Source organism: Labrus bergylta, chromosome 2, assembly GCF_963930695.1.
Source record: "Labrus bergylta chromosome 2, fLabBer1.1, whole genome shotgun sequence".
Lineage (NCBI taxonomy): Eukaryota > Metazoa > Chordata > Actinopteri > Labriformes > Labridae > Labrus > Labrus bergylta.
Genome location: NC_089196.1, coordinates 23,799,114 through 23,823,790, shown reverse-complemented (window position 1 = coordinate 23,823,790; position 24,677 = coordinate 23,799,114). Strand labels below are relative to the sequence as shown.

The 24,677-nt window shown below is 40.3% G+C and overlaps 1 protein-coding gene across 4 annotated transcripts in view; it reads right to left on the bottom strand.

The window, feature by feature from the left end:
- LOC109981583 (dmX-like protein 1) overlaps positions 1-24,677 on the bottom strand; it is a 54,807-nt gene that overhangs the window by 22,831 nt on the left and 7,299 nt on the right. For all 4 annotated transcript variants that reach the window (XM_065949601.1, XM_020630428.3, XM_065949614.1 and 1 more), the window contains exons 5-32: positions 24,082-24,160; positions 23,758-23,902; positions 23,286-23,352; positions 22,847-23,031; positions 21,487-21,688; positions 18,779-18,956; positions 17,416-17,592; positions 16,982-17,223; positions 14,790-15,507; positions 14,007-14,128; positions 13,399-13,488; positions 12,863-12,965; positions 12,619-12,738; positions 12,130-12,348; positions 10,168-11,390; positions 9,737-9,995; positions 8,646-8,779; positions 8,117-8,303; positions 7,895-8,005; positions 7,157-7,326; positions 6,370-6,467; positions 6,050-6,215; positions 4,900-5,028; positions 4,604-4,742; positions 2,729-3,522; positions 1,900-1,998; positions 1,242-1,409; positions 52-243 (exon numbers count right to left, since the gene is read on the bottom strand). In XM_065949601.1, the coding sequence (XP_065805673.1) occupies positions 52-243; positions 1,242-1,409; positions 1,900-1,998; positions 2,729-3,522; positions 4,604-4,742; positions 4,900-5,028; positions 6,050-6,215; positions 6,370-6,467; positions 7,157-7,326; positions 7,895-8,005; positions 8,117-8,303; positions 8,646-8,779; positions 9,737-9,995; positions 10,168-11,390; positions 12,130-12,348; positions 12,619-12,738; positions 12,863-12,965; positions 13,399-13,488; positions 14,007-14,128; positions 14,790-15,507; positions 16,982-17,223; positions 17,416-17,592; positions 18,779-18,956; positions 21,487-21,688; positions 22,847-23,031; positions 23,286-23,352; positions 23,758-23,902; positions 24,082-24,160 (6,516 nt within the window). The remainder of the gene's footprint in view (positions 1-51; positions 244-1,241; positions 1,410-1,899; positions 1,999-2,728; positions 3,523-4,603; positions 4,743-4,899; positions 5,029-6,049; positions 6,216-6,369; positions 6,468-7,156; positions 7,327-7,894; positions 8,006-8,116; positions 8,304-8,645; positions 8,780-9,736; positions 9,996-10,167; positions 11,391-12,129; positions 12,349-12,618; positions 12,739-12,862; positions 12,966-13,398; positions 13,489-14,006; positions 14,129-14,789; positions 15,508-16,981; positions 17,224-17,415; positions 17,593-18,778; positions 18,957-21,486; positions 21,689-22,846; positions 23,032-23,285; positions 23,353-23,757; positions 23,903-24,081; positions 24,161-24,677) is intronic.

Here is a 24,677-nt window from a genome sequence, read left to right as displayed (position 1 = left end):
TTAGAGAAGTAGAAATGGATTAAAAAAAAAAAAGACAAGACAGTGTCATACCTCATTGATGACGACATCAGGATGTGGAGGAGAATCGAAAGAATTTATGGTCTGCAGGATATCATGGGAAAGGTTGGTCAGGTAGATAATGGGATTGGCCACCACCGTCTTCAGGTTAGCTGTGCACGCCATCAGGAGAGGGATAGATGTTGGTTGGGAACATGGCGTCACAGCTGTTTGGATGGAGTCATCCTGGAAGAGAAATGTGTGGAGAGCTTTGAACAGCCTGAGCCATATATGATCCTAAACTTTGAGAGAGCATGTTGTGTTTCTGCAAAATTTCATAGGAGAGCTTACAAAAGGAAAAACAAAAGAAATCTAAGGGGGCCAACTCCCTGAACAGGGTCCTCTATGTGCAACAAAACCACAGGCTTTGGTCAGTCATTTTTAAGGATTTCCTGGACAACATGGAGAAACTGGACAACCCTGGGACCAGGACAAATAATCAGCTTTTAATTCAAAACAAAGTAAGAAAGTAGAAGGGACTCCCAATGCCAGTCAACAATGCTAACATTTAAGAGCGTTGTCCCTACGGCAGCACATTTGGTTGTTTTCCTCTTAAAACTTGACCATACTTTCTAATAATCAGCCCAGGGCAGACCCTCCCTCAGGAACAGAGAGATCAGAACAGCTTGTCAGCCCATTGCTGGAGGTGATCAGACAATCACCAGCAGTGGCGAGTAAGTAGGTCTATGTGTGTAAAAGTGTGTTTTTGTGCCTGTAAGTGTACGTGACTGTGACTGTGTCTGTCTGGGAAGTCTGGCAGCATTAAAAAAAAAGCTTTCAGAGGGCATCATGTGCGTCTTTCATTCATACCTTGCGCCTGATCTGCTAAGTGTCCTTCACTTCACAGAGAATATGGGAACAGTTAAATAATTCTGCAGCTCTGTGTGCTGGCTGGTGTCAATGCTTTGGATGCTATTACAATTATCTTTTTTCTGTCTTGTGAAAAAATATATTTATATTCTGTTGTGACACTTACACATAGAATTTACAACCAAATACACCAAAATGTACAACAATATTTTAACCAAGGAAAAAAGTGACCCATTCATTATTATATAACTTGTATTATCCCCGTGGCAGGAAAACTAAAATCAGATGCTTCTGTTCTTTAGCATCAGCTACTGAGACAGACGTATAAAGCTGTCTGTCAGGGGTCTTAATAGGGTCTGTGAATGTTTTCTTACCTGGTGAGACTCTTGAAGCAACAATATGAGCTCCATGCGAACAGAGGCCAGTCCTCCCCCATGTGAGCCATGCAAGCTGCAGTAGCTCAGAAACATCCTCAGTAAGGGCTGGTTACTCTGCAGCCAGTGTCTCCTGCACCTCTGGCTGCCACCACGACAACTCCCCGCCTAGAGAAGTATTTTTGACCAATCAGTCAACATCCTTGTAAATATGCAAACATCATCCAGCAGACTACCGTTCAAACAAAAGAACCACAGTTCTGAAAGTAATTGTATTTTTAAACAACACATAATATTCTGTTCTGTCAACCAATAATCATTTAGTAGATCTGTGTTCATTTAATTAATAAACAGTTATTGTATGTACATGTTAGATTGAACACACAAAAACAACAGATTGTAAAGAAAAAGGTATAGCTATGTGTAACCTGTCATCAAAAACAAGTTCAGAAATTCTGCTAAGGGAATTGTAGAATTGTAGAAATTTGGACATCTAATTCAAAATGGTGCAAGAAACCTTGCAATAAAACAACATTTACCAAGCTAGGTCAACACACACAGTGGTGTTCTCTTAATTATTTATTACAGCAAGTGTTGCATTGATTTTTCCTTCATGAACCTCTGACAAATATAGAAGCAGCCAGCTATCTACACCCACCTGTTCCTCCTCCACCAACCCAGAAACAGGAGCATCAGCCTGGACTGACAGCTCTGGCAGGCAGGGCTTGTAGCTGCAGCAACGCTGCAGAGCTACCACCTGGGGAAAACAGAACTTTGTCTGAAAATCGACTTGTCAAGAAGAAATTTATCTCGCATGCGTGGGAGTGAAAGCAAAACATTTCTCAAAATTGTCAAACAGATTTCACAGGGAAAGACAAACAATTTCATAAGAAAGAACCACTGGACGTATTACCAATATGATGTTCATATGCAGTGACAGAATGCACACAGAGATAAAAATCTTCAAAGAGCGAACATGACGACAGGAGAGATGTGTGGGAGTTATGCAAGTTATTAAAGATTTATTGAGTGAACCTAAGGGTGCAGCCAGACTTATGCCTCACCACAGAGATGGATATTATAATCTTTATAAGTACAAACTACAGCCTGACATGTGTGCAATCTTTCATTTTAATAATCCTATTTGAAAGATTATTCAAAAACAGATTTTATATTGTCGACAAACAACTTGCAACAAATGCTGTCTTCTTGAACAAAAACAGCAACAACTTAATCAACATAACTGATGTTATGAATGGTTTACCTTTTATGTTTTCAGCCAATACTAGAGTGTACCATTGTTTATTCAGCTAAGATGCTCTGCTGCATGTGCTGCAGACAGGGTTAAGAGGATTCTAAACAAAGACGTTAGAGCTCACTCAGCTGGACAGAATTAATACACCACTTCTAAATTTCACCAAGCATCGTTTTCTACTCTGTTGTCACATTGTGTAGTGTTTCAGTTGAAGTTAAATAATATTTGTTACCTCTTTCTCCAACCACTGGCAAAGCTGATAACGTAGCTTCCCTCCTTCCAGTTCATAACCTGTCGACAGCGTCCGGAGCTCATTGGTCAAAATCTTCAAGCAGGCCGTAAACTTCAGCTGGGCGGCCAAGATGTCATCAGATGGTGCTATGAAGTCATTGCTGTCCTCACTGTCCTCTTCAGTCACTGTCTCCATTAGGGGGTACATGGCATCTTGCGTGTCCTGAAACACACTGCTGCTGTCTGCAGTTCTGCCAGTATAACCATTTTTAGTTTCTTCTTCTTCATCATCTTCCTCATCATCTTTGTCAGTGTCCCACTTGAGCTCCAGGGACTCATCTGGAAGTGACATTGATGGCTGGCTCCAATCAAAGCTTAACACTGAATCTGACTGGCTGTTGGATAAGCTGTTTCCATCGGACTCGTAGCCGTTCAGAGCTGTCTGAGACCAATCATGATCGGATGCATGACCAGTCTTGCTCCTGATACTTAGTTCCGCAGCGATACCTGCGTCCTCCTGTTTGATGTTTTGGGAATGCTTGCGGACTTTGGGCATCTTGGAGAGGACTTCAAGTGCTAGCATTGGACAGCCAGCTTGCAGGTGTGCATATGCAGCTGTGAAAAACAGCCTTCTCTCCTCTAGGCTAATAGAGTCAGCCCTGCGACCTTCAGCGGTTAGTCCAACTTTGGCCTTTTCTGAGGAGCCTAAGTGCCGGCGAAGGAGGAGCGGATGGGTACGAAGGTAGGTGTAAAAGTTGAAAACCTCAGGGTTACATGTAGACACAGGAGAGGAACCTGTCATAAGAACAAAAATATAGAAAATTGGCTTTATTCGTGTTGGCAGTAAAACATCGCCCTTAATGCTTCGACCACAGTACCTGTACGGATAAGCTGTGTTTGGGTATTTGGGTCAGACATGGAAATGGAGCTCGGGCTGCTCTGACTGAATCTTTGTTGACAAATTGTGGCCTGCAGCTATGTGAGCACTTGCACACTGACAGTTTGCTTTCTGTGGCCGTTTAAAGGTGAGTGAAAGGAGGACTTTGGAGTTTAAAAAATGAAAAATAGAAGGAGCCCAAAAATGTGATGAAATAAATTCTTTTTTTTTTTTTATCCAGGCATTAGAGCAACAAAGAGCCAGGCAGCGCATTATAAAGACCCAGTAATGACAGCACATAACCTATGTAGCCTAAGAATTACTTTTAACTTTCCATAATCTTGAGCTCTTTTCTCTGTAAGCATATCAAATGTGCTTTGAGGACAACGTTTGTGAAACACATGTAGCACAGGGATAAGTCAAACTGGGGTTCACATTAAGTTCAGTACTTCATCTTTTCACAAAGAAAGCCTCGCACCTTTTTTTTTTTTCTTCAGTTAAACGGTCTACTGTGTCATGTAGGCTGGTTTCACTTGCACAATCTGACACATACTTAAAGGACCAAAAATAGTTGCAAAGCTGAGACTTTTTGTGTTGAGTGGAGGATTTAAACTCGCCGGCCAAATTACAAACTAAGGTACTTCTAGTGTGTCCTCCTGGTTTTACCTGCAATGTTAACTTCATTTTTTTTTTTTTTTTTTTTTTTTACAAACTAACTTTTAAATGGACTATAATCACAACAATCAGCTAAACTAAAATGACCTTATTCATAAATACATATAAATGTGATGACAATATCTCTGGCTATGTGTGTGTGTGTGTGTATGTGTGTGTGTGTGTATATATCTCTCTATCTCTCTCTCTCTCTCTCTCTCTCTCTCTCTCTCTCTCTCTCTCTCTCTCTCTCTGGTTGGTTAACAGTACTGCATCATCTTATTTTACCTTTGGAATCAGGTAACTTGCAGAAAAGGATAAGCATAAGAAGCACTGCAGACCTACCAGTGTCACATTTGGCCTCAGCTGACCCAGAGCTGGTGCTGTTAGCAGGCTGCTCGAGTAGAGTGTCCAAGGCTCTGCTGTAGTCCTCCAGGACCCAGTGAGCCATGCTACGCAGGAACGGGTCCTGGTTGGCTTGAATCTGAAACAAACCAAGAATAACAATGACTCATTCTGCTCCTTCAATAACCAAAAGGCTGGAGAGTCCATTAACACTGAGGTAGTTATATAAAAGGTGGAATTCTTAAAAAGTAAAAAAAAACATCTAGTGTTGGCTGTGACATACTAAAACTCTGCACCTGTTTGTCTTGTCCCAGCACATGTCTCTGGAGGATCTTTTTGTAGGTGGATCCAGTCTCAAACTCAGACTCATACAACCTGGAGATCACCAGGGCCAGCTGCAAATCCTGCATTTTCTCGATACACACCTATGAGACAAAATAAAAAGTCATATCAATTAAAATGGTTTCTGGGCTATTGCCACAATACTGAAATACAATGAGGAAATACAGAAAAAGCAAAGAATTAAAGTATGTGTACATAGCAATGAAATAGTGGATTGTTGTTCTAGCTGGCAAGGTATGAGGTGCATTTCAATGAGAGCCAGAGAGAGTAAGCAAAGTCAATGATAGCCCTTTGCCTGGGTCACACTCATCTCCATAAAGTGCTTAGAGAGGCTCCACTTACTCACGCAGATTAAAAAATGTGACTCATTGCTCCAGGGACTATCACTTTGATGAGTAAAAGGTTAAGCAAACAACATGACCGGGAGCAGACCTCTTGATATGTATGCACAAAAAGGAGAGCAGTATTTTTTATCCTCACCCTTGCAGAAGGTAGAAATACTACCACATAACTAATTAATAATACAAACAGCCCTTCTGATAAAAAAGGCATACATGTAAGCAAGTTAGACAAATTAATAAATATACATTTTTTAAATAAAAGGTAGAAAGTAGTGAGCCTGTTTACACTGAGTCAAAGAGAGCGTGGTGGGTGCTGCTGGTTTATAATATGATTTAAAAATTCTCATAAAATGGTGTAAAAGGAGGCAGTGCCCAAGAGTCAACTGCCAGCATCAATAATTCTTGAGTGCATTGTGCAAAGAGCTCTCCACAAAGAGATCTAAGTGGGAATGAATTGAGCTGAAAATAAAAAGGGCACTCCAGAAATACGGACGGCGAGGTCTCTTTTTGTGAACACACTTTCTCTGCCTTTTGCAACATGTTTAAACGCTGCCCTTGACTGAGAATTGTTGTAAAGAAAACAACAACAAAAAAAACAGGGAACAATTACATTGCTTCACAAATTTTGTAAATGGAAACGAGCAGCAAATAACTACTGAAAGCAATGTTTCAAAAGGAGGTTTAACAGGCTGGCAAGTGGCACTAACAGCTGAAGGAAGAAGTGCTTCTTGTAAACAATCTGTCATGTCTATTTTGCACTTGCCTCAACAGCATCCTTTAGGGAGCCGGCTAGGAGAAAGAAGGCTGCAGAGTGCTGGAACCGCTGCTTCCCCAGCAGAGAAAATGCATTTTTCAGGGCTGCTTTCCTCCACCGGTCCTCACTGAAGTTGTTTCGGAAGAATTCTGTCATTTTGGCGTTCTTCTGAGACCTGAAGTGACAGACATAGTGAATTCAACAACAACAACAATTCTGGTGTCACAGGTCTTTTGTAGTCTGACAGAATTCATCTTGTTTATCAGAGGTGATGACTGTGTGAATGTGAGAGCATCATTTACAAGTCTCAGTCACTCAGCTCTTTCTACCTGTACAATCCCCAGACCACCGCCTTCTTTTTCATAGCGAGGTAAAAAATAGCTGCATCCAGAGGATCGTTGTTCTTCAGTAATGAAGCCCTGGCAACCTGAAAAATAAAAGCAAAAGCTCAAGCCTATTCTGTTGTAGCATCGGGGGTCATTTCAGGTAGCAGTCTTAACTCAGTTATAGTGCTGAATCTATAACTATCCAAGCATATTTGACCTAGCTGACAGCACTTCATTTCATAAATGAAGCAATGGATTTGAAGTACTGTACACAGGGTTAATACACTAATGGCAAACCTTCAGAGCCTTTGTGTGTAGATTTTTTTCATGTAACTATAGCATCTTTAATGTGATTAGTTTAAAGTTTGCAATTCAGCTGAAATGTGTGCAGTCTATGTTTTGTGTCAGACCTTGATTTACACAAAAACACAAAGATTTTCATTTAATCCAAATAACCCCCCAAAAAGCAGCAACTCATCTTGTTACAGCCGCTTGTTTCCATTTTTTTGTCGATTGACTTTGAACTGCTGTTTCAGGAACGTATGAAAGCCCTTCACTGTATAACATTAAGTCCCCAAACAATCTCAAAATTTGCATTTGATGATAAAAAAACAAGACTACTATATCTAACATGAATACAAACTGAATCTTGAACAACTCTCCACAGAGGTATTGGCTTTTCTTTTCAGATGCACCTCCTCTTTTGCACTGATTTACTACTCACTTCAAAATTAGACTATTTGCAGATCATGAGCAGAGAATCTATTATTATAGCTAATTGTCTCCTCACCTTCTCAATACACCTGCGTAGCTTGTTGGTGCTGCGTAGCCACCAGCCCACACCCATGGAGCGCAGCTCTGGCCAGGTGGGCTCTCCTTTCTGTAAAGCAGGCAGCATGTTCAGCAGCTCCTCCTCGGCTTCAGAGTGAAAGGCCCAGGCATAATGACACGTTGACAGGCCTGTAGAGAGCAGAACATGATGGTCTTCAATCATCAAAATCTCATTGTATCACTGGGAGAATACTGACAGAATACAGGGATTTCTAATAGGCATTTAATGACATAATAAGTACTGAGGTTGTGTTGTAGTGCTGGTCAGGGTTTTTAAGGCACCAGGTAAAGATTACATGCCTTTCTCAAAGGAAACTTTACTGTAATAGTAAAGTATGTTTAATGGCCTTTGCTTTATCTGCTTATGACTCTTACTGTTCAATATGTATAACTGAGAACAGCATCTCTTAAGCTGTGGGAGACTTCACATTGACCGCTCTGATACCTATGCTGACATGCTAGCTGTGTCTTACAGAGGGGACTGAAAAGCTTCTGACACAGCGAGAAAGCAGTTGTGCAGTTTATTTTAAAGGTAGAAAAAATGTCTCCCTGTGCCATCACTTTCGAAACACAAGTCTTTCTGTGAATTTTGGTCATGTTGGACAAGAAAAAAATGACAGTAGCCCTCTTCAGTGTCACAGTATTCCCTGCTTGTATGCAACAGTTACAAGACACTTTGAATACGTCCCCGCTGTACCTTGTCGTAGAAGCTGCACTCTGTGAGCTGGAGGCAGGGAGGTAGAGAGAAAGGTATGGAGTCTGACGGCCAGCAAAAACTTCAGACCACACTCATCCAGTGTCTCTCCACCTGGTAAATGAATAAACAGCTCCATTTCAGGACAAATAACAAAGGCAAATATATTCTGCATTTCTATCAATTTGAATACCTTTATTATTTGTTGTGATTTCCCATCTTTACCTTTGCTGGTGCCTTGGCTGTCCTTGAAGTCAGTGCTTGTGGTGGCGATAGTGTCAGCCAACGCCATCAGAGACATCTGCTCCAAGCTGGTTAAGCCTGGCAAACTGGAATGAAGGAGGTGACTGGACAAAACCTGTGCATGTTCTGGACCAAAGTATGTTGGACTGTACTGGGACAGGTCAATAACCTACAGAGAAGACACAGTAAAGAGGAAAGTCTGTTTAAGTAAGTGTTAAGTTTCTCTCCTTAGACAGGACATAACACAGAAGCTGGTCTCAAACACAACGAAACGCATAATATCACATTTTGAGACTTTGCCAACACAAGTCTAGATTTTATTGCATGAAATGGGGTCATCCTTAGCTTTGAATAGTCTATTTTAATGGCACCCATATATGAAAACACATTTTGAAATGCACTTTTATGCAAGTCTGGTCAAGAAATGAAAAATCAAAAAGAGACTAAATGTTTCAGTCCACTCTAATTCTGAGGATTTCCTTTTATCCCAAGCCAAAAAACAAAAACGGACCTTGTTTCCTGCTTCCTCCTGATCATTATCCAGAGGGTCCAGGTCCGCCATGCTGGGAGTTTGAAAGAGCTCATCGTAAGCATCGGTGTGACTGGAACCATGCCCACTATCTCCACTGACACTGCCCACTTTATCTGAAGAAGAGCAAAAGACCAAGCTAAATTACACAAGACACGCATTTCATAAGAGTAGGGGAGAAAAGTCATGCCCTGCTGGGAAGACAGCAGATTTAATTAAAATGCAGAAGAGAGGAAATACTTTCACTGTATTTGTAATTCTGCTTTCATTCTCACTTTGTATCCACAGAGAACCCAAGAGAACAAGATGAATGGAAATAAAAATTGATTGAAAATGGAATTAAAAGGTGATTAAATAAATATTTATCTCAAGTTAAGATAGATTTAGTAATGTGGTATCCACAAGAAGAGTCTGTTAAGGTCAGTATGGTCCAACATCTCACAGCAACACATCATCATAGTTGCCCATAAATATCATATTGTACAAAGCACTTTACATTATTCACAGCCCCTTCCCTTTAGATCTTGGTGCTCTATATTAAAGCAGTGTTATTGTGTCTGTTTTAATTAGTAATTTATTGTGTTTAGTAAGTGTATTTAATGGTTTAAAACTTCAATTGCAAATATTTACAAGTCAAAGACACATTTTTTCCTTTTGCAAACAAAAAGAAGACATTTAAGTTTTGTCTAAACGTCAAACTTAAGATGTAACCATGACATAAACTGAATTTTAAAAAGCCACAAGAGCTTATTGACTTTAAAAGTTATGTGATTTCTACTGCAGGCTTCCCATTTAGGCCTGTTACTACTTGCAGAGAAATATCCCGCATCAGCAGCTGAAAAACCTTCAAAACATTGGATTAAAAAACAATTGAAAAAATAAATAAAACACCCAAGGTGGTGCCTTTGCATCCCCAGTGAAGAGTATATTAATTTAAAGTGTTATGTTTGAACATGTTCCTGAAGGAAACTTACCATATTTGACCTACCGTACATACAGAAAAAACATTTACTATTATTTATAGGTGACTGTACAATGCTATTCTAAAGCCATTTCTTGTGCTGTATACCCACCAGGTTTTTTTAATGTGTCCTCATCAGCAGCCAGGAGAGAGTACAGAGGCAGAGGAGGGATGGAGCTGATCTCCGTGTAGTCAGGGGTAGAGTTCCCTGCTTTGTTGAACATCTTGCGGTCCCTGGCTGTACTGCCTCCGGCACTGATAGTTCGAGAGCGCACCCTTTTCTCTGGGTTGGCGGTACTGTCTTTAAGTGTCACAATTTCCCCAGCAATGCATTTCACCAGATGGGACAGGATGGCCTTGGCACGATAAACCTGAAGATATGAGACAGGAGTGATGGTTTTATTCCAGTTTTATTCCCTTGAAAATGCTTCTTCGTTTTTTTTCACTTCAACTTTAAACATCAAATTATATCAAGTGACATAACTGGCTGTCATATCAACAGGAGAATACAAGTTACAAAGTTAAACAGGTGAATTTATTTACCTTCCCTAGATCCATGAGCTCAAGTAACTGTACAGGATGGTACTGAGGCAGCGTGGGAAAGAGCTGGTGAGCCGCTTCGAAAAGCCCCGAGTCTTCCATCTCTACCGGCAGGTCGTAAGCTGTTCTCTTCCCGCTGAGTTTCTGAGCCAGGCTCATCATCGATCTGGTCAGGGCCTTTTTGGGAGGGGCAAGCAGAGACATGGGGGCCCCGTTACTGAAGGCATCTTCCTGGCTCTGTCTGACTGCTGAGATTATGGAGGACACGCTGCTGCTGATGTCTGTGTCTTGGCCGGTTGTGGTGTTGGGTTTTGGCGGTGTTGGGGGTTGCCACTGTGAGTAGACGTGCATCTCACAGTCCATGCCAACAACCAAGATGCCATCTCGGACCCAGGAGAGGGAGACTGGAATAGGTAAAGAGCCTTCAACAGAGGAGACCAGATCGACTGACCGCAGCAGAACCAAGCGGGATGAGCGCTGGTCTCTACTGGCGTCAGATGACAGGCCCAGTTCTGGAGGTTTCCCAGAGAGACGACCGTACATATAAATCTTCGTCCCAATACCAACAGTGAGAACATGTGAGCCATTTTCCTGTGAGACCCAGTCCAAATGAACCAGGCTCTTATTACTAGAGCCAGGACAGTTCTCATTAGAGAAGTCTGTGTTACTTATGCTGCTACTCATTCCATCTGTGCTGTCCAGGACTAAGGTCTGATCCAAAATCCACTGTGAGCCTGCTGTAGACTCGCACTGAAAGATGGTGATGTGGAACGATGGTTCTCTCGCTTTTGCTGGGTTGGGACATGGAGTGAGGTTAGGGCTGCGTTGTACAGTCAGGGTTGGGGTCAGGTGGGTGTTGTTGTTGTAATGTAAATAAGGGGTGGAGGATAGAGAGGGAGGAGAAGTCAACAGTGCGTGAGAGTTCAGATAAGGTGTTGAGCTCAGAGGGGTGTTTGGAGTCTGCCTGTAAGCAACTGCAATCTGTCCCGTGTGGCAGCAGCTAACCTCCACGGGGCGACCGTGCACGCTCACTGCGCTGCTGTTAGGAAGCCCCTCTTCCACCAGAAGAGGCCACTCCTCCCACTGGTACACCAAGTCCTTTACACCAGAAGGCTTCGGTGAACTGACATTACATCGCCAGAAGCGGACAGTTCCATCAGAACAGGAAGTAGCAAGGAGGTAAGGCACACGGCCGGCTGGCAGAGAACATGACGCGCTCAGGTGACCTAGAAGAGAGATGACAAAACACAATCAGGCTTTTAAGGCTTTATTTTTGTAAAGTTCTTTGAATTCATTTGAACATTATTGTCAATCTTAAAGAGTTTATTTTTTATAAATATGCAGAATAGGTGTATCACAGCAGGCAACCAGCCAAATTCATTTAAGACTGAAGAGAAAAAGCATTTTCTGCAAAAGATAGTGAAAATAGGAGTTGATATAGTCCTGATATATTGACAAACTAAAATCCAACACTTTTTATAACCATTAATCATTTTAGTAGCAAAGGGGATGAAATAATTATTTTCTTTGTCAATAATTCCAATAAATGGAAAAAAAACCTTCTTCTCAGTCAATAAAGAAATATCAACATTTTCCAGAAACATTTTCAATCAATGTTGTCAATCATTTACTGACAGAAGTGCCATTTCTTAAGTTTCCACAGCAACATCATTTACTCTATACCCCAGTTAATACATATGTCGTCGGTTTCTCAGTGTCTTTATATTTCTTTCGATGAGACTGATGATCTTGCACTGTGGATGCCGTTTTAATTCTGTTATCACAATTTTTTAAAGTCATCATTTTGCTGTAATTAGGACTACAGTTGTTTTGTTGCTACTACTGCTGCCATCATGATTCTCCTTTTATTGTACATGGAATGCCTATTTTTCTTTCCTTAGGGACTATGTACTTGTCCCTCAAGCTGTGATGTTGGCCCTCATTCGTGTCCTCGTAGTCCCTCACCTGCTGAGGGTGTAACTCTGATGGCTTCCACTCCCTCAGGCAGAGCCATCTCTTTGCTGTACAGCTTGTGAGTTGTGAGGCTAAGGCGGCAGGCGCTCTGCAGATTGGAAGTGCAGGGTTTACTTTTCTGAGCTACTGGGGAAGTGAACATGTCATAGCTAAACCTGGAGCTGTTCAAAGGAGAAGCCGGCGTGGCATTAGTCGCTGACGAGGTCTCATCTGTGGGGACACAAAAGGAAGAGAAAATGTTAATAAAAGCTTGAAAGACTCTATACACATATTTCTTCACTGGTTGAACTACCATGCTAGGGAATTCAGTTAGCAGAATATTTTCTGAACAGTGTTTGATAAGCTCCAAGGGCACAAAAACAATATTTTTTTCTATAACATAATTTATTAGCTGGTATCTTAATAAGTTCCTTTTTCTGTATTGATTGTGGCCGTGAATCAATCTTTTCATACAGTGACGTCTTTGTTAAAAATACCCACCCATGGTGACGGGGAGAGCAGCAATATAGAGATGCCACATGTGGAGGAGTGAGCGGCCTGTCGGGGTCAATTCAACCACCACAAGGAAAAAACGTGCTGAGAAGGCTGGCTCACAAGAGCCTGCAGGGGAAAACACACACACACACACACACACACAGAATATTAATAAACAGTGTGCCAATCAATATATGGAGGTGGTGCAAATGTTAAAGCACTGTGTTAGATGAAAGTATTTAGTCAATACCAGTATTAGGAAGATCAGGAGTTTCCCATTTGCTTTCTGTTCTCTCACTGCCGAGGATCAGATCCTCTTCAAAAACATGCAGGAGCTGGGTCTCCTTCCCCTGCTGCAGAGAATAACAGCAGCTTTTATCAAACTACATCAGCTGCAGACACTTAACAACATGCTTCATCTGCTGCGGGGCCAACACACAGACAAACTGATATAAATGATGTGAACACGAGCGTGCACACACACACACGTGCATGCGTGAAAAAAATATAACAGCCTTAGGGAATGAGAGAAGGTTTGCTCTGCACCCGTCTTTGTTTTATCATGGTTGACATTTCACCAAGGCTCTACCGCAAAATGTTTCATAACACAAATGCTCTTAAACTCCAACATAGCACAGCGTTACAGTGATTTGATCCATTATTTCAAGGGAGAAGTTTATGTTAATTTATAACATTTACAGTGTCTATGACAGAGACCATTATCAGAGAGAGAGGGAGTGATCATAGGAAACCTTAAATTCAATACTGTTCTTTACAGATACTTACAAATCCAGTGATGGCATCAAGCTCTATTATACACCCAGGTTTAGCTGTAGATTGCTGACTGATGATGTTGAAGACCTCCCCAACATATTTCTAAGAGGAAAAAAAACAGCATTATTTTCAAATTACTTGAGAACCATTCCATTACACTGTTATAAAGTCAAAACAAATACATTGGTAGATGCGTCAAATCTATTTCAGAAAGTTGAAAAATAAAGGTATGATTATTAATGTCAATGCAATGCAAGGAAGAATATTCTATTATTGTCAGTTGAAATAATCTCTATAAAATAATACGATAATAATAACTAGATATTATTTCAATTTTCACTGAGTTCACATCTGATAGATTGGGTCAGATGAAAAACTGCCAATTCTTTTATTTCTCACACACTCTCTTATTGTGCTCATGTGTCATTTAACAAGTCAACCAGAGAGGACAGTAATCACTTGGCAAGGCTGCAAATGACACCTTATTATCTCAATGATTCTGCAAGGGCCCCGGGAAAAGCCTGATGTGTTGTTATTGGTGTGTCAGTAAAATACATTTGCCATGCTGACTGTACTCTGCAGGGTTTGGTGCAGTTTGAGCGTCCTGTTTGATGACTTACTGATATCTCCGGGTTGGAAAGCTCACTCAGGAGTTTCTTTGCTTCAATAACAGCCTGATACAGCCTGAGTGAGTGGCCGTCACTTGCCACAAAGCATGCGCTGGGAGAGTTACAGTACGCACCTAAAGAGAGAAGAAACAATTGTGTTTGCAAAGCTGCTTGTTAAAAAAAAACAAACATATGGAATACATATCAAATAATCCTTTCAAAGTCAAACCACATAAACTATCAACAGTATTCCCCAGGCACGGCAAACCAATGTTTCAGGTGCCAGATGGTTGCAGGAACACAGAAAAAGAAAATGAATAATAGGCTGCACACTGAAGATGACTTTACTGTGACTATTATATCGTAAATGAATTGCCTTTCACATGGGATGATCGGTTACATCATCATATGTATTTAACACACTTGTGTATGCCCATTTGATTATGAAAGGCAAACCCCAGGAAGCTACAGACAAATGACTTTGTTCACTCACAATAAAGTCACAGTAAAGTCATTTTCAGTGAGTGGCGGATTATTTATTTATTTACAAATCATATAAACTATGTTCACATTTTCAATCTGGAAACAACAATTTAAGCAAGTATATTTTGGATACTTTAAATCTCAGATGAAATAAACTATTTTCAAAAGAGCTCTTATCTAATCTCATTCGGTCTTTATTCAAAAAAAGATAACTGCAGTTTATTCATATTAAGTAAGGACAAACTAAGATGTGTGGTTGTTATGGCAACAGAGCATAAAAGGTATCAGTAATCACCGAAAACATCTACTCACCTAAACAGCTGCTTGGAATGAGAGTGGGCAGCCAGGCTACATTAGCAAAGGCTGATGCGTGGAGAGAATTAATCCGAGCTAGTTCAGAAACCCCACCGGACAAAGACAGTGGGCCCACAGGGTCCACTCTCCATAAAATCAGCTCACTGTAGATGGCATTGGGATCCTGGGATACAACACCCAGGGACCCTCTGCTGGACCTTGACTGATGGGGTAAAGATGTTGAATGAGGGAAACCAGAAGGGCAGGCCTCTGGAGCAGCCAGGATGCTGTCTACATCGGGTGTCTTCAAGGCGTTGTGGTGTGAGGTGGTGAGGAGGAGAGGGAGCACTGAGTGACAGGCCAGGTCATTGAGGTGGAAGCGGTGACCACAGTACCGTGACTTGTGCGAGACGCTGAGCACAGTGGAGAAAGCAGAATCCTCTGCAAAGCTAACGGCCCACTGGTTCAGGGAGCCATCGGCATGTTTGGAGATCATAAGGACGTTGGGGGTAAAAATGCTCAGACGCAGACTACTGCCGGGTGCAGCTTTTCCTTGCCCTCCGTAGCTTATTAGAGCAGATTTGGCTTGAGGCAATGTGCTCCCAGGCGGTCTCTGTCTGCCATGTTGGATTGCCAGATCCACATTCTTGTTGCAGGCATACATGACCACACTGTGGCTGAGGGAGATTGCATCTCCTGTAGGGAACGCTACAGGGATACGGGACACAAACGACACCTAAGAGAGAAAGGGAGACATTATAGCAATGAAATCTATATTAGCTCTTAATACAGATTTGACACAGAAGATTCTTAATCTAATTTTACTAAATGTTTCTCAAAAGAAATGGCTGACATTCATCTATATGGCTATCAGGAACAGGCGTGACCAAGGATTTTCTGAAAAGAAAGGGGACACTTTGACAGTGAGGACTTCTTCTTTTTAAGCTAAAAAAATAATAATACTCAGGAATTCAACCTGATCTTAATAACACCCGGATCCCGTCAATTTTTTCCCTAATTAAAACAGGAAGGTAGTATCACTGTGAATGTCAATTAAACTGGGGATTCTTTAAGCTGCAATGTTTAATTGATTAACTGCCAAGTTGAAGGGTTCTTTTTTTATTTCAGTTCTAATAGAAATTCATCAAAGGGGCTTTGAATTTGATTCTAAAGTGGCACGAATAAAATAGTGTGAACGGCTGGCTAAGAAACCATTAGAAAGGGAGGTAGACCATTACAGTTTCTAAGCTGATTCACAACCTGTGAGATGAGACAATTATTTTTCCCTGAAAAGCAGTTCTTAAAGCTGTGAAAACAGACAAGTTACTAACCAAGTTTTTTTTAGTTTATGGTGACAAAGATTGAATTCACAAAAAATATGTTTTTGGATTTAACCTGTAAAACCTATTATTCCTAGTTTGTAGTAAGCAGTTTACATAGCTTATCAGAATAAATCATTAACTCATATGACTGTTCAAATGGTGTGAATGTTCAAAAGCTGTGAAAAAGAAACACCAATAAGAGTTATGATGCAAGTCAAAGAAAGACCATGTGAAGACAGCCTCTTTCTTTCAAGTAACATGTTTTCAACGTTGGTTCACTCTAACTCAATATTTTTCCCCATCTAAAAACGTGTTGCTATCATAGGCGGTGTGTTTGAACATAATCATTTGAAGGCATGCGTGTATATTCTTCAGAGCAGAAATGTAGGCTTTGGTGTTGTGCCTCTGGACCTCTACTTCAGCCTTGCAAACTGTAGGCTGGTGTGTTTTCTAACAAACAAGGTGCTGTGTGATGTAAACAGCTGTAAAAAGCCCAAAGTGAGACTCTTATTCAAAATGTGCAGTTAACAGGTCCAATGAGTGCTCCTTAATCCTGAATAATATCTGGCATATTCAACATGCCTTGTCGGAACAGAATAGGCTGTTTGAATGACCTGTAATAAATTGTTATTATATCATGTCCTAAATAATAGTTGAGAATAAATATGTGTTGTTCTTTAAAAAAAAAAAAAAAAAAAAGTATTTGCTTTTATGCAGTTTTCCTTCATAAAACTTCTGCTTGGGTGTATTTATTTTCATCAACACTTTGGGAACAAAAAAAAAAGGAAAAACAAAAAACAAAGGGTTTATAGGAGATTACAAAACTCATCATCAACTTCCACCGTTTTGTATAAACAAAAAACACATACCGATAAATATTGAACATACCTGAGTTTGTCTGAACATGCCTGGCTGGTATTCATCCAACCAGTCCACATGCCAGACTAACAAGGAGCCGTCCATGGGATGGATGCTGAACAACATGTCTGCCCCTTTATTCCACTCCTCCAACAGCACGTCCACCTGGTGCTTCACCGCCGCCAGAGGAAGCTCCATGGCATCTGGTCCCTGGTCGTCATCTGGCCTGCTACCATGATCTTCTTCATCAAAGTTATCTTCATCTTCAGGTTCTGGAGGAGAAAGGAAAACACAGTGCCAAGATGTAAATGAAAAACAGAAAGAAAGGATTAACACAGTGCAATATGTACAAATGTTGACTTGTGGTTTAGGAAAGTCACATTCAAGTTTTTAGCTGTGAAATTCCAGCTTCATATGCCCCTTTAATTAAAGTGTTCATGTGTGATCACAAAATATTTCTGCACCTTCATTGGAGCCTTCGCTCTGTTGCTCCATGCTGCCTCGGACTTGCTGCAGGAAGACTTCCATAGCTAATGTGAAATGAAGCTCTTTGTTGTTGAGCCAGTGGACAGTGAAAGGACCTCCAGCTTCCTCGTCATCGACACCACTCAGAGAGGAGATTGAGGGCAGCAGAGGAATGTCTGTGACAAAGACCATGCAGTGTTTGGAAAAAAATGAGCAAAGACAAACAACATTATTTCATGTAAGGGGCATGCAGGGCAAAAGACAGCAGCTGTAGCGATGTAACTTTCATGATTCAGACAATGTTTTGAAGTTATCCAAAACATAATTCATGTATGCAAATAATGTCCTCCAAGGCTTCTCAGCCTGAAGCCTCAAAGAATCCACAACATTTTGCCCTGATTTAGGTCAAAAAACACTTACAGGAACAAAATAAAAAATGCCCTACAATTACTCTGGACAGCCTCACTGAGCACCAACACTCAGTTAGATGTTAAATAAACATCCTCAGGCAATGTATTACGATTTACAACATTTTGTTCATTTTGTTAGAATGCAGAGGTGAAGCAAATTACCTATTAAACCCGGCTCACACTTCGCGATTTTTCCCCGATTGTATAAACGTCGAGGTGGCATGTCAGCTCACACTGTACGACTGAATCGTTTACCAGAGAGCTCACACTGTACGAGTGAAATCGGGACTGAGCATTGACAATTGTTAACAAAGTTTCATTTGAAAAAAAAACAAAGGACGACGGTCGGTGAAAGAGAAGGAAGTGGAACTTGTTGTAGGATATAGAAAAATTGATACAATTGTAGATATATGGATACAAGTTTCAGAAAAGTGCTGCACTGATGATCTGTACGGAAAAGTAAAAAAAAACAAAAAAAAACGCCGGGTTGCGTCCTGCCGCTGGTCGCCATGACTACAGTCCTCCCTTGTCTCTCGTGATTATATTGTAGTCACACACAACTTCTGCCGGACCCTTTCATGACGTAAAGTCGAGATTTTAAATTCTAAATATTAAACATGTTTGAAATGATTTGGAGTGTCCCTGACTTTAAGGTTGGATCTTTGCAACGCTCACACTACAAGATAATCTGAGCAGATAATCGGGTCCGAGCAGCCTTGAGTCAGGAGCGACCCTGCGATTGTCGGGAAGGAAGAATCGGAGCTCGGAGCTCGTAATATCCTACAGTGTGAGCCAGGCTTTAGGTTGCCATAGCCTGTGAATAAATAATTTGTGATTTAAATGATGGCTACTTTAAGCACTTATCCTGTACCTGTTTTTTTATGTGCAAAAATATTGATAGTTTATTCGAAGCTCATACAATACTGGTAACAAGGATCAACAAGAGTCGCACCAGTGGCAGGGTTGATGCTGGCAGCAATGTGGAAGTGGCAGAGAGCGTTGGCATGGGGCATATGGCTGCTGACTCTCTTGTGCTTGTAGTGTCGGCTCTGATGAGGCAGGCAGCCAGTCAGGGAGGGCACAGGCACATCCCGAAACAAGGACGCTTGCAGTGAGTCCTGGAAATTCAACTGGGAGGAAATCATTCATTATTCAAGTTAGATAATTACCTAACACCTCTAATGTGTTGTAACTTATTGAGGTTTTTACATTTGTTAATATATAAAAATATGTTAAAATGTTTTGTTTACTTGCACTGTCGTTAATTTACTGCTCTGTGTGCCTTTGAATTGCCCCCCGGGGACAAATAAAGTTTTTTGAATTTAATTGAATTGAATTGAGGTCCATATTTTATGAATGTAAACTGCTTTATTTTTCGATGTTTGCTATCCATAGCTCACAATTACTGTATATTGTTTGTAATTCACGAAGAATAGGAACTTTTTACATATCCTAAAAAGCAACAAGTGTTTTATAGGATAGGGCAGCAGGAGTAACACCATAGATCTCTGTTATCCCTTTCAGGTTGACACAGCGCTGCAGGTTAAACCTGCTTTTTGAGGCTGATGTGAATAAATCCACTTGTGCTTCACTTCTCTCCTCCAAGCCAACGCTGAGATACTCTGTTTTAATGAACAGACATTTCTCTTCAGGATGGAAGTTTTATTTAATGGTATTGACGTTTAAAAGACATTTAAGTTAACTGCTCAATTTGTCTTTAAAGGAGACGGAGAGAAACAAGCAGCGGAGCAAGAAAGGTGTTTAAAGGGAAGGGAAATTAAATCTTAATTACATAAGTCGTGTGTTTTTTGTTTTTGTTTTGCAGTAATGTGCTAAAACCTGCAGGTTAAGCTTAAGCTTCTTTGAATGCCGACTACAAGGTACTTTTCTGTAGCTGTAACAGCAGTCTCAAATGAATGAAAGCTAAGAATATAAAAGCGAGAGCATCATTAGGTTCATGCAGATTATTGGACAGAATCATGGGTTTGAATTGGACTATTTTATTGGAGCTTCTCTGGTGAAGAATGAGTTACAAAATGATTCTGTAAAACTGCAGTTCCTAAAACCCACAAAGAAAACCTTTGTTAGATAGTGGTCACAGATTGTGTATGCATGAACTAATTAAGCCCCGGCACATACCAGAACATATTCTTAGATTTTAGTGGACATTAGTTTTAATGTCCATGAGGAAAATTAGATGTTTTAGAAACCCTGTATCACTGTCTCCTTTGAGGGGTCTAAAACCACTTCCCTATCACTAATGACTTAAATAACTTTGTGTTATATTTAGCTAGAAATGTTGCTGCTTTTTTTGATTAGGCATCATGTGAAATTTGGTTTCAAACATAGGATTCTCTCTGTCTATCCATGGTGCTAAGGAGGAGTTTGAGTTACTTCAGATTACTGCCTGATTCATCCAGCAAGGTCTGAGTTTTTTTAATGAATAATTCCACACATGCACTCCAACAGACTCCCCTCAAGGCACTGTAGAGGAATTTGCATACCTATCCCTGTAATCCACAGTGCCCTGGGCTCTTTCAGTGCCAGTGAGACCCATAAACCTGCAGACGTCCATATTAAAACGGATATAATGATTGTCTCAGGCCTAACTAGGCAGTCAGCATTTTTATTTTATTTAACTTAAAGCATGGAGATAAAAACCATTACATAGTAAGCTGGCTGCAGATAAAAACCAGAAGTCAAAATAAAAAGTATAAGGTGCTGCACAGATTACAGAAAAGAGGTCAATATTCTGCACTGATGTCTGATAGCCAATTCATTTTCCCTTTAACCTCGACTAAGCCTCTGATTTGTTATCTCCTTTCTGTGTCTCCTTTGGCTTCTCTTGGTCCCTCGTCTCTACAGCACACTGATGCCCTACATCAGCAGTGGTGGAAGTTCAGTAGCCAGGCCAAATGGGACAAACTGGAGATCACAGCATTTGTGCAGTTTATTTTCCCACTTTTAATAACATGGTGATTTTCTTTTTCATTTTGTTATCAAAGTAAGTACACAATATTCTCACTGTGAGCCAGCTTTATACATTTTTAATAATGCTTTTAAAGTTTGAAATTCAGAGCATTTTAAAGGATGGTTTTGATTCTGAAAAAAAACAAATTGTGTTGGTCTGAGCCAACAGTTCTTTGATCTCAGAAGAAGTCAGCTCTTCAATCTGTCTGATACACTGTCTAATTACAGCAATGATATCTGAATAGAAAGGAAAGAGGGAGGATACTTATAATCATGTTTATAATGATCTAAAAACTGATCAAATATCCCACACACATCATACCAAAAATGACATACTGTATACATTATTTATTTTTTACGATTTTGATTTTAAAATGGGATTTGGTTACTAGAACATGGGATCCTTCACTCTTCCTGAATGCATTACTCCTGTTTAATTATTTAGCTGGCCTTTTCTTGGTTGCACGTCTTTAAGGTCCATAAAACTAATGTGGTCTTCTATGAGTAGAGCAGTATTACAACAAACGCTTCCTCTGATGAATGTGATAACCTGCAGCTCGTCTTAATTCAATTTATTTTGTATAGCGTCTTAGAAGTCTATGAAATGTTACTTTAAGTATAGGCAGTAGGCCTTCTGTTTTAGAGTATAGTGTATTACTCTTAAGCAAAAATAACGGAAGAGTAGCTTACTTCCTGTGTTGTTCGTCCTTGCATCTTCCCATTGCAGGTATTTTTCCTAGAAGGGTCAGCACATCTGTGTGAGTCACTGCGTTGGCTAGCATGATTGTTATTGTGACCAGACAGGAGGCTGTCTCCTGGCAACAGCGTCTCAGCCCAGAGGCGACACACACTGTCCTTACAGCAGGTGAGCAGAACATTGCAAACCGCCCCTCTGTTAGGAGAGAGGAAAGAAAGGGAAGATAGATATTAAGGTTACAACCAAAGTCCACTGGAAGGCATTCAATCTGACAAAGCTGATTCCTATACTCTGATGATGATAGCACTAATCAAAAGCAAAGGAGATAAACCTGAAAAGTAATGGCCTAAAAAGATCAACAAAAGAGACTGGTGATAAAGGAAAAACGTAATCTAATCTTGTCCTTAATGCAGCCATTGCTACAAAGGAAAAGGTCTGGCAGAAAGTCATGCATGACTACAATAGCAGCAAGAGATGAGGGAGGATAGTAATAAGTGGACAGTAGTGACCACCAGCGACAGGACGCTACCCGCACAGTGTGCTGGACATCTGTATGCATATCACAGTTACAATCTTGTTGTCCCCAGCTATTTGTTCACCGCAAACTTTTTTATGTTTTTTTTATCTCTGCACAAAGCATTAAAATAGTAAATGTAACTGCTGCCTCTGTTGTTTACGTCAGGTCACGCGTTTCTCTGCCGGGCACGATAATCTTAATAAAAATCCTGTTGGATGTGATGTGCCATGATTTTCATGACTTGTATTGTGAGCATTCTTGAGATTATGGAGAAGATTATCTGTTAAGATTCTCCTTATGTGTGGGATTTTAAAGCTGCTGTAGAGTGAGCCAGGCTTACATGTAGCAGAACATTAATAACTTCCTTGTCATTTCCAAAAAAAAAAAAAAAAAAAAAAAAAAGCTTCTGATAAGCTAAACCTGCTGTGAACTGTGTCACATTTTCATTTCAGTCAGAGAACAATCACAGATCACATAACATTAGCTGCAACAAGCCTTTACAAAGCAGGCCAGACTCACAGAGTCAGTAACATGTGAGAGTGGAGCACTGCTCAGTGTCTCTCTGGAATTAGCTCCTTTAAAAAAAGACTCCACAAAAAACATATTTATAAACAACTGCTGTAAAATAAGAAAAAAGCTGGATATTACCAGGCTACCCTGTAAAACCGATAGACAACAAATCAAACAAATCAGAACAGGTTTTTAGAAAGAGTTTTTCAAATATGCGCTTTTCTTTATGTTGTGCTCAGTTGTGCCAGGTCAAAATGAACTTGTTACATAAAAATAAAGCTGCAGAAAAGGAGATGGCGAAACATTTGCCCTGATGCTGTCCGTACCGTGGCATGTACTTGCTGGTTTTCCTCCAGGAGAAGCCAGTGACAGAACGGGGATGGGCCAGGTAGATAAAGGAAAAGGCCATCTCTCCCTGGACATCAACACAGGCATCTGGAGGTTTAAAGAGTCTGGAAACTCCTGACTTCCACTTACTGGTGCTGTACCAGACCTTTACGAGGCAATCATCCTGAACAAGATATAAACAGGGATAAAAATGATGTCATGCTGAGGGTGGGGTTATACAAGTTAAAGCAATGAGCTAGTTGTCCTAGCATTAAACAAAAACACCAATGGCAGGAAGTACTGGTGAGTTACTTCAAACATATACGTTTTCAGTGTTTGGCTTTGTCAAAGTAAATTCACATTGCAAACATGAATTGCTGAAACTAGTTTGCATTAAAATCCAAAAAGGTTGAGCAGCTTCAGGTTAAGGCCACTAACCTGTCCAGCTGTAGCAAAGAATTCCCCGTCAGGAGAAAACTTGATTAAACTGACCGGAGAGGCCGTCCTTCAAAGAAAAGAAAGTAAAAGTATATTAATGTCAACATACCACACAACGTTGAGTACGTGGTTACAGCTTTAAAATATAGAATGAGTATTAGAAGAAGTTTACGACAAATATAACTAGTTTAAATAAATGAGGAAAAGGGTGATTGTATTGGAATATACAAAATATTTTCCTAATGAACTCTTTATAAGCTGATTTTATTGAATTATCCAACTAGCCCATTCCACAAAGTGGTGGTGTGAATGAAAGAAGAAAACCAGTCAGAGTTCATTTCGGGGAGAACATCATCACCATTAAAAGCAAACTTTCCTTAAAAAAAAAAAAAAAAAAAGCAGTAAGATAAGCATCTTAAAGTCACAGACGTAGGCAGCATCATGTGCAGGTTTTGTGCTTCTGAGTCCTTACTTGCTCTGCCAGATACACCTCCAGGCAGACTGAGAGTCTCTCATGGTCATTTCTGTCTGCTTGCCTCCTTCTTCAGCTTCATCTTTCACTCCATCAACATGAGACCACAACTGGAGGCTTGTAGAGCCAGTTAAAAGAGTGCTGCCTGGATACAAACATCATAATCTCAATATTAGGACATTATGTATATTGCAACACAGATTTTTTTTTTTTTTTTTTTTTTTACAATGGAATTGCAGTATCAGTCAAACACTTTCTTTAGAGCATAACTTTGATATATACAACTGTCCTAATGTAACACAAAAATAACCAAATATAAAGTACCTGTGGGATGCCAGGCCAGGTTTCGTACCATAGACTGCAATACAAATTGACCAGTCTTCTGCCATTGGCAGTTCAACTTCTGTAGAAATAAGACATGTAATGACACATTTATGATTTAAAAACCACATGGTGTCAGTTAGTCCCCAATATCATTAGTAACAACTGTATAATAAGAACCAAAAGTGAAGCTGCTCTCATGTGAGACACACATGATTTGGCTGACAGCAGCTGAAACACCAGGGAACTAAGCGATAAAAGAGGTACTGGGATTTAGAGTTTCAGATGTGTAAAATCTTTCCAATCGCTGTGAATGTTTTCTGACTTCTCTAACAACAGACACTCACATAACCTAGGGCTTCTGCGTCGACTAAAGAATAGGGAAAAAACAAACAAACAAACATGAAAATAACTGTAAATCTTATAAAGAATATGTCAGCATGAACGTGCCTGTGTGTTTGAAATATTTGAGCTTCTCTGATGACATTCTGATAAGTTTTTAAGGAACAATATTCTGTTCAGATTCAAATACCAAGTCGTGAAAAGAGAGAAGCCTCAGATGATACACTCATGACCACACTGTGACTGGAAGATAAAGG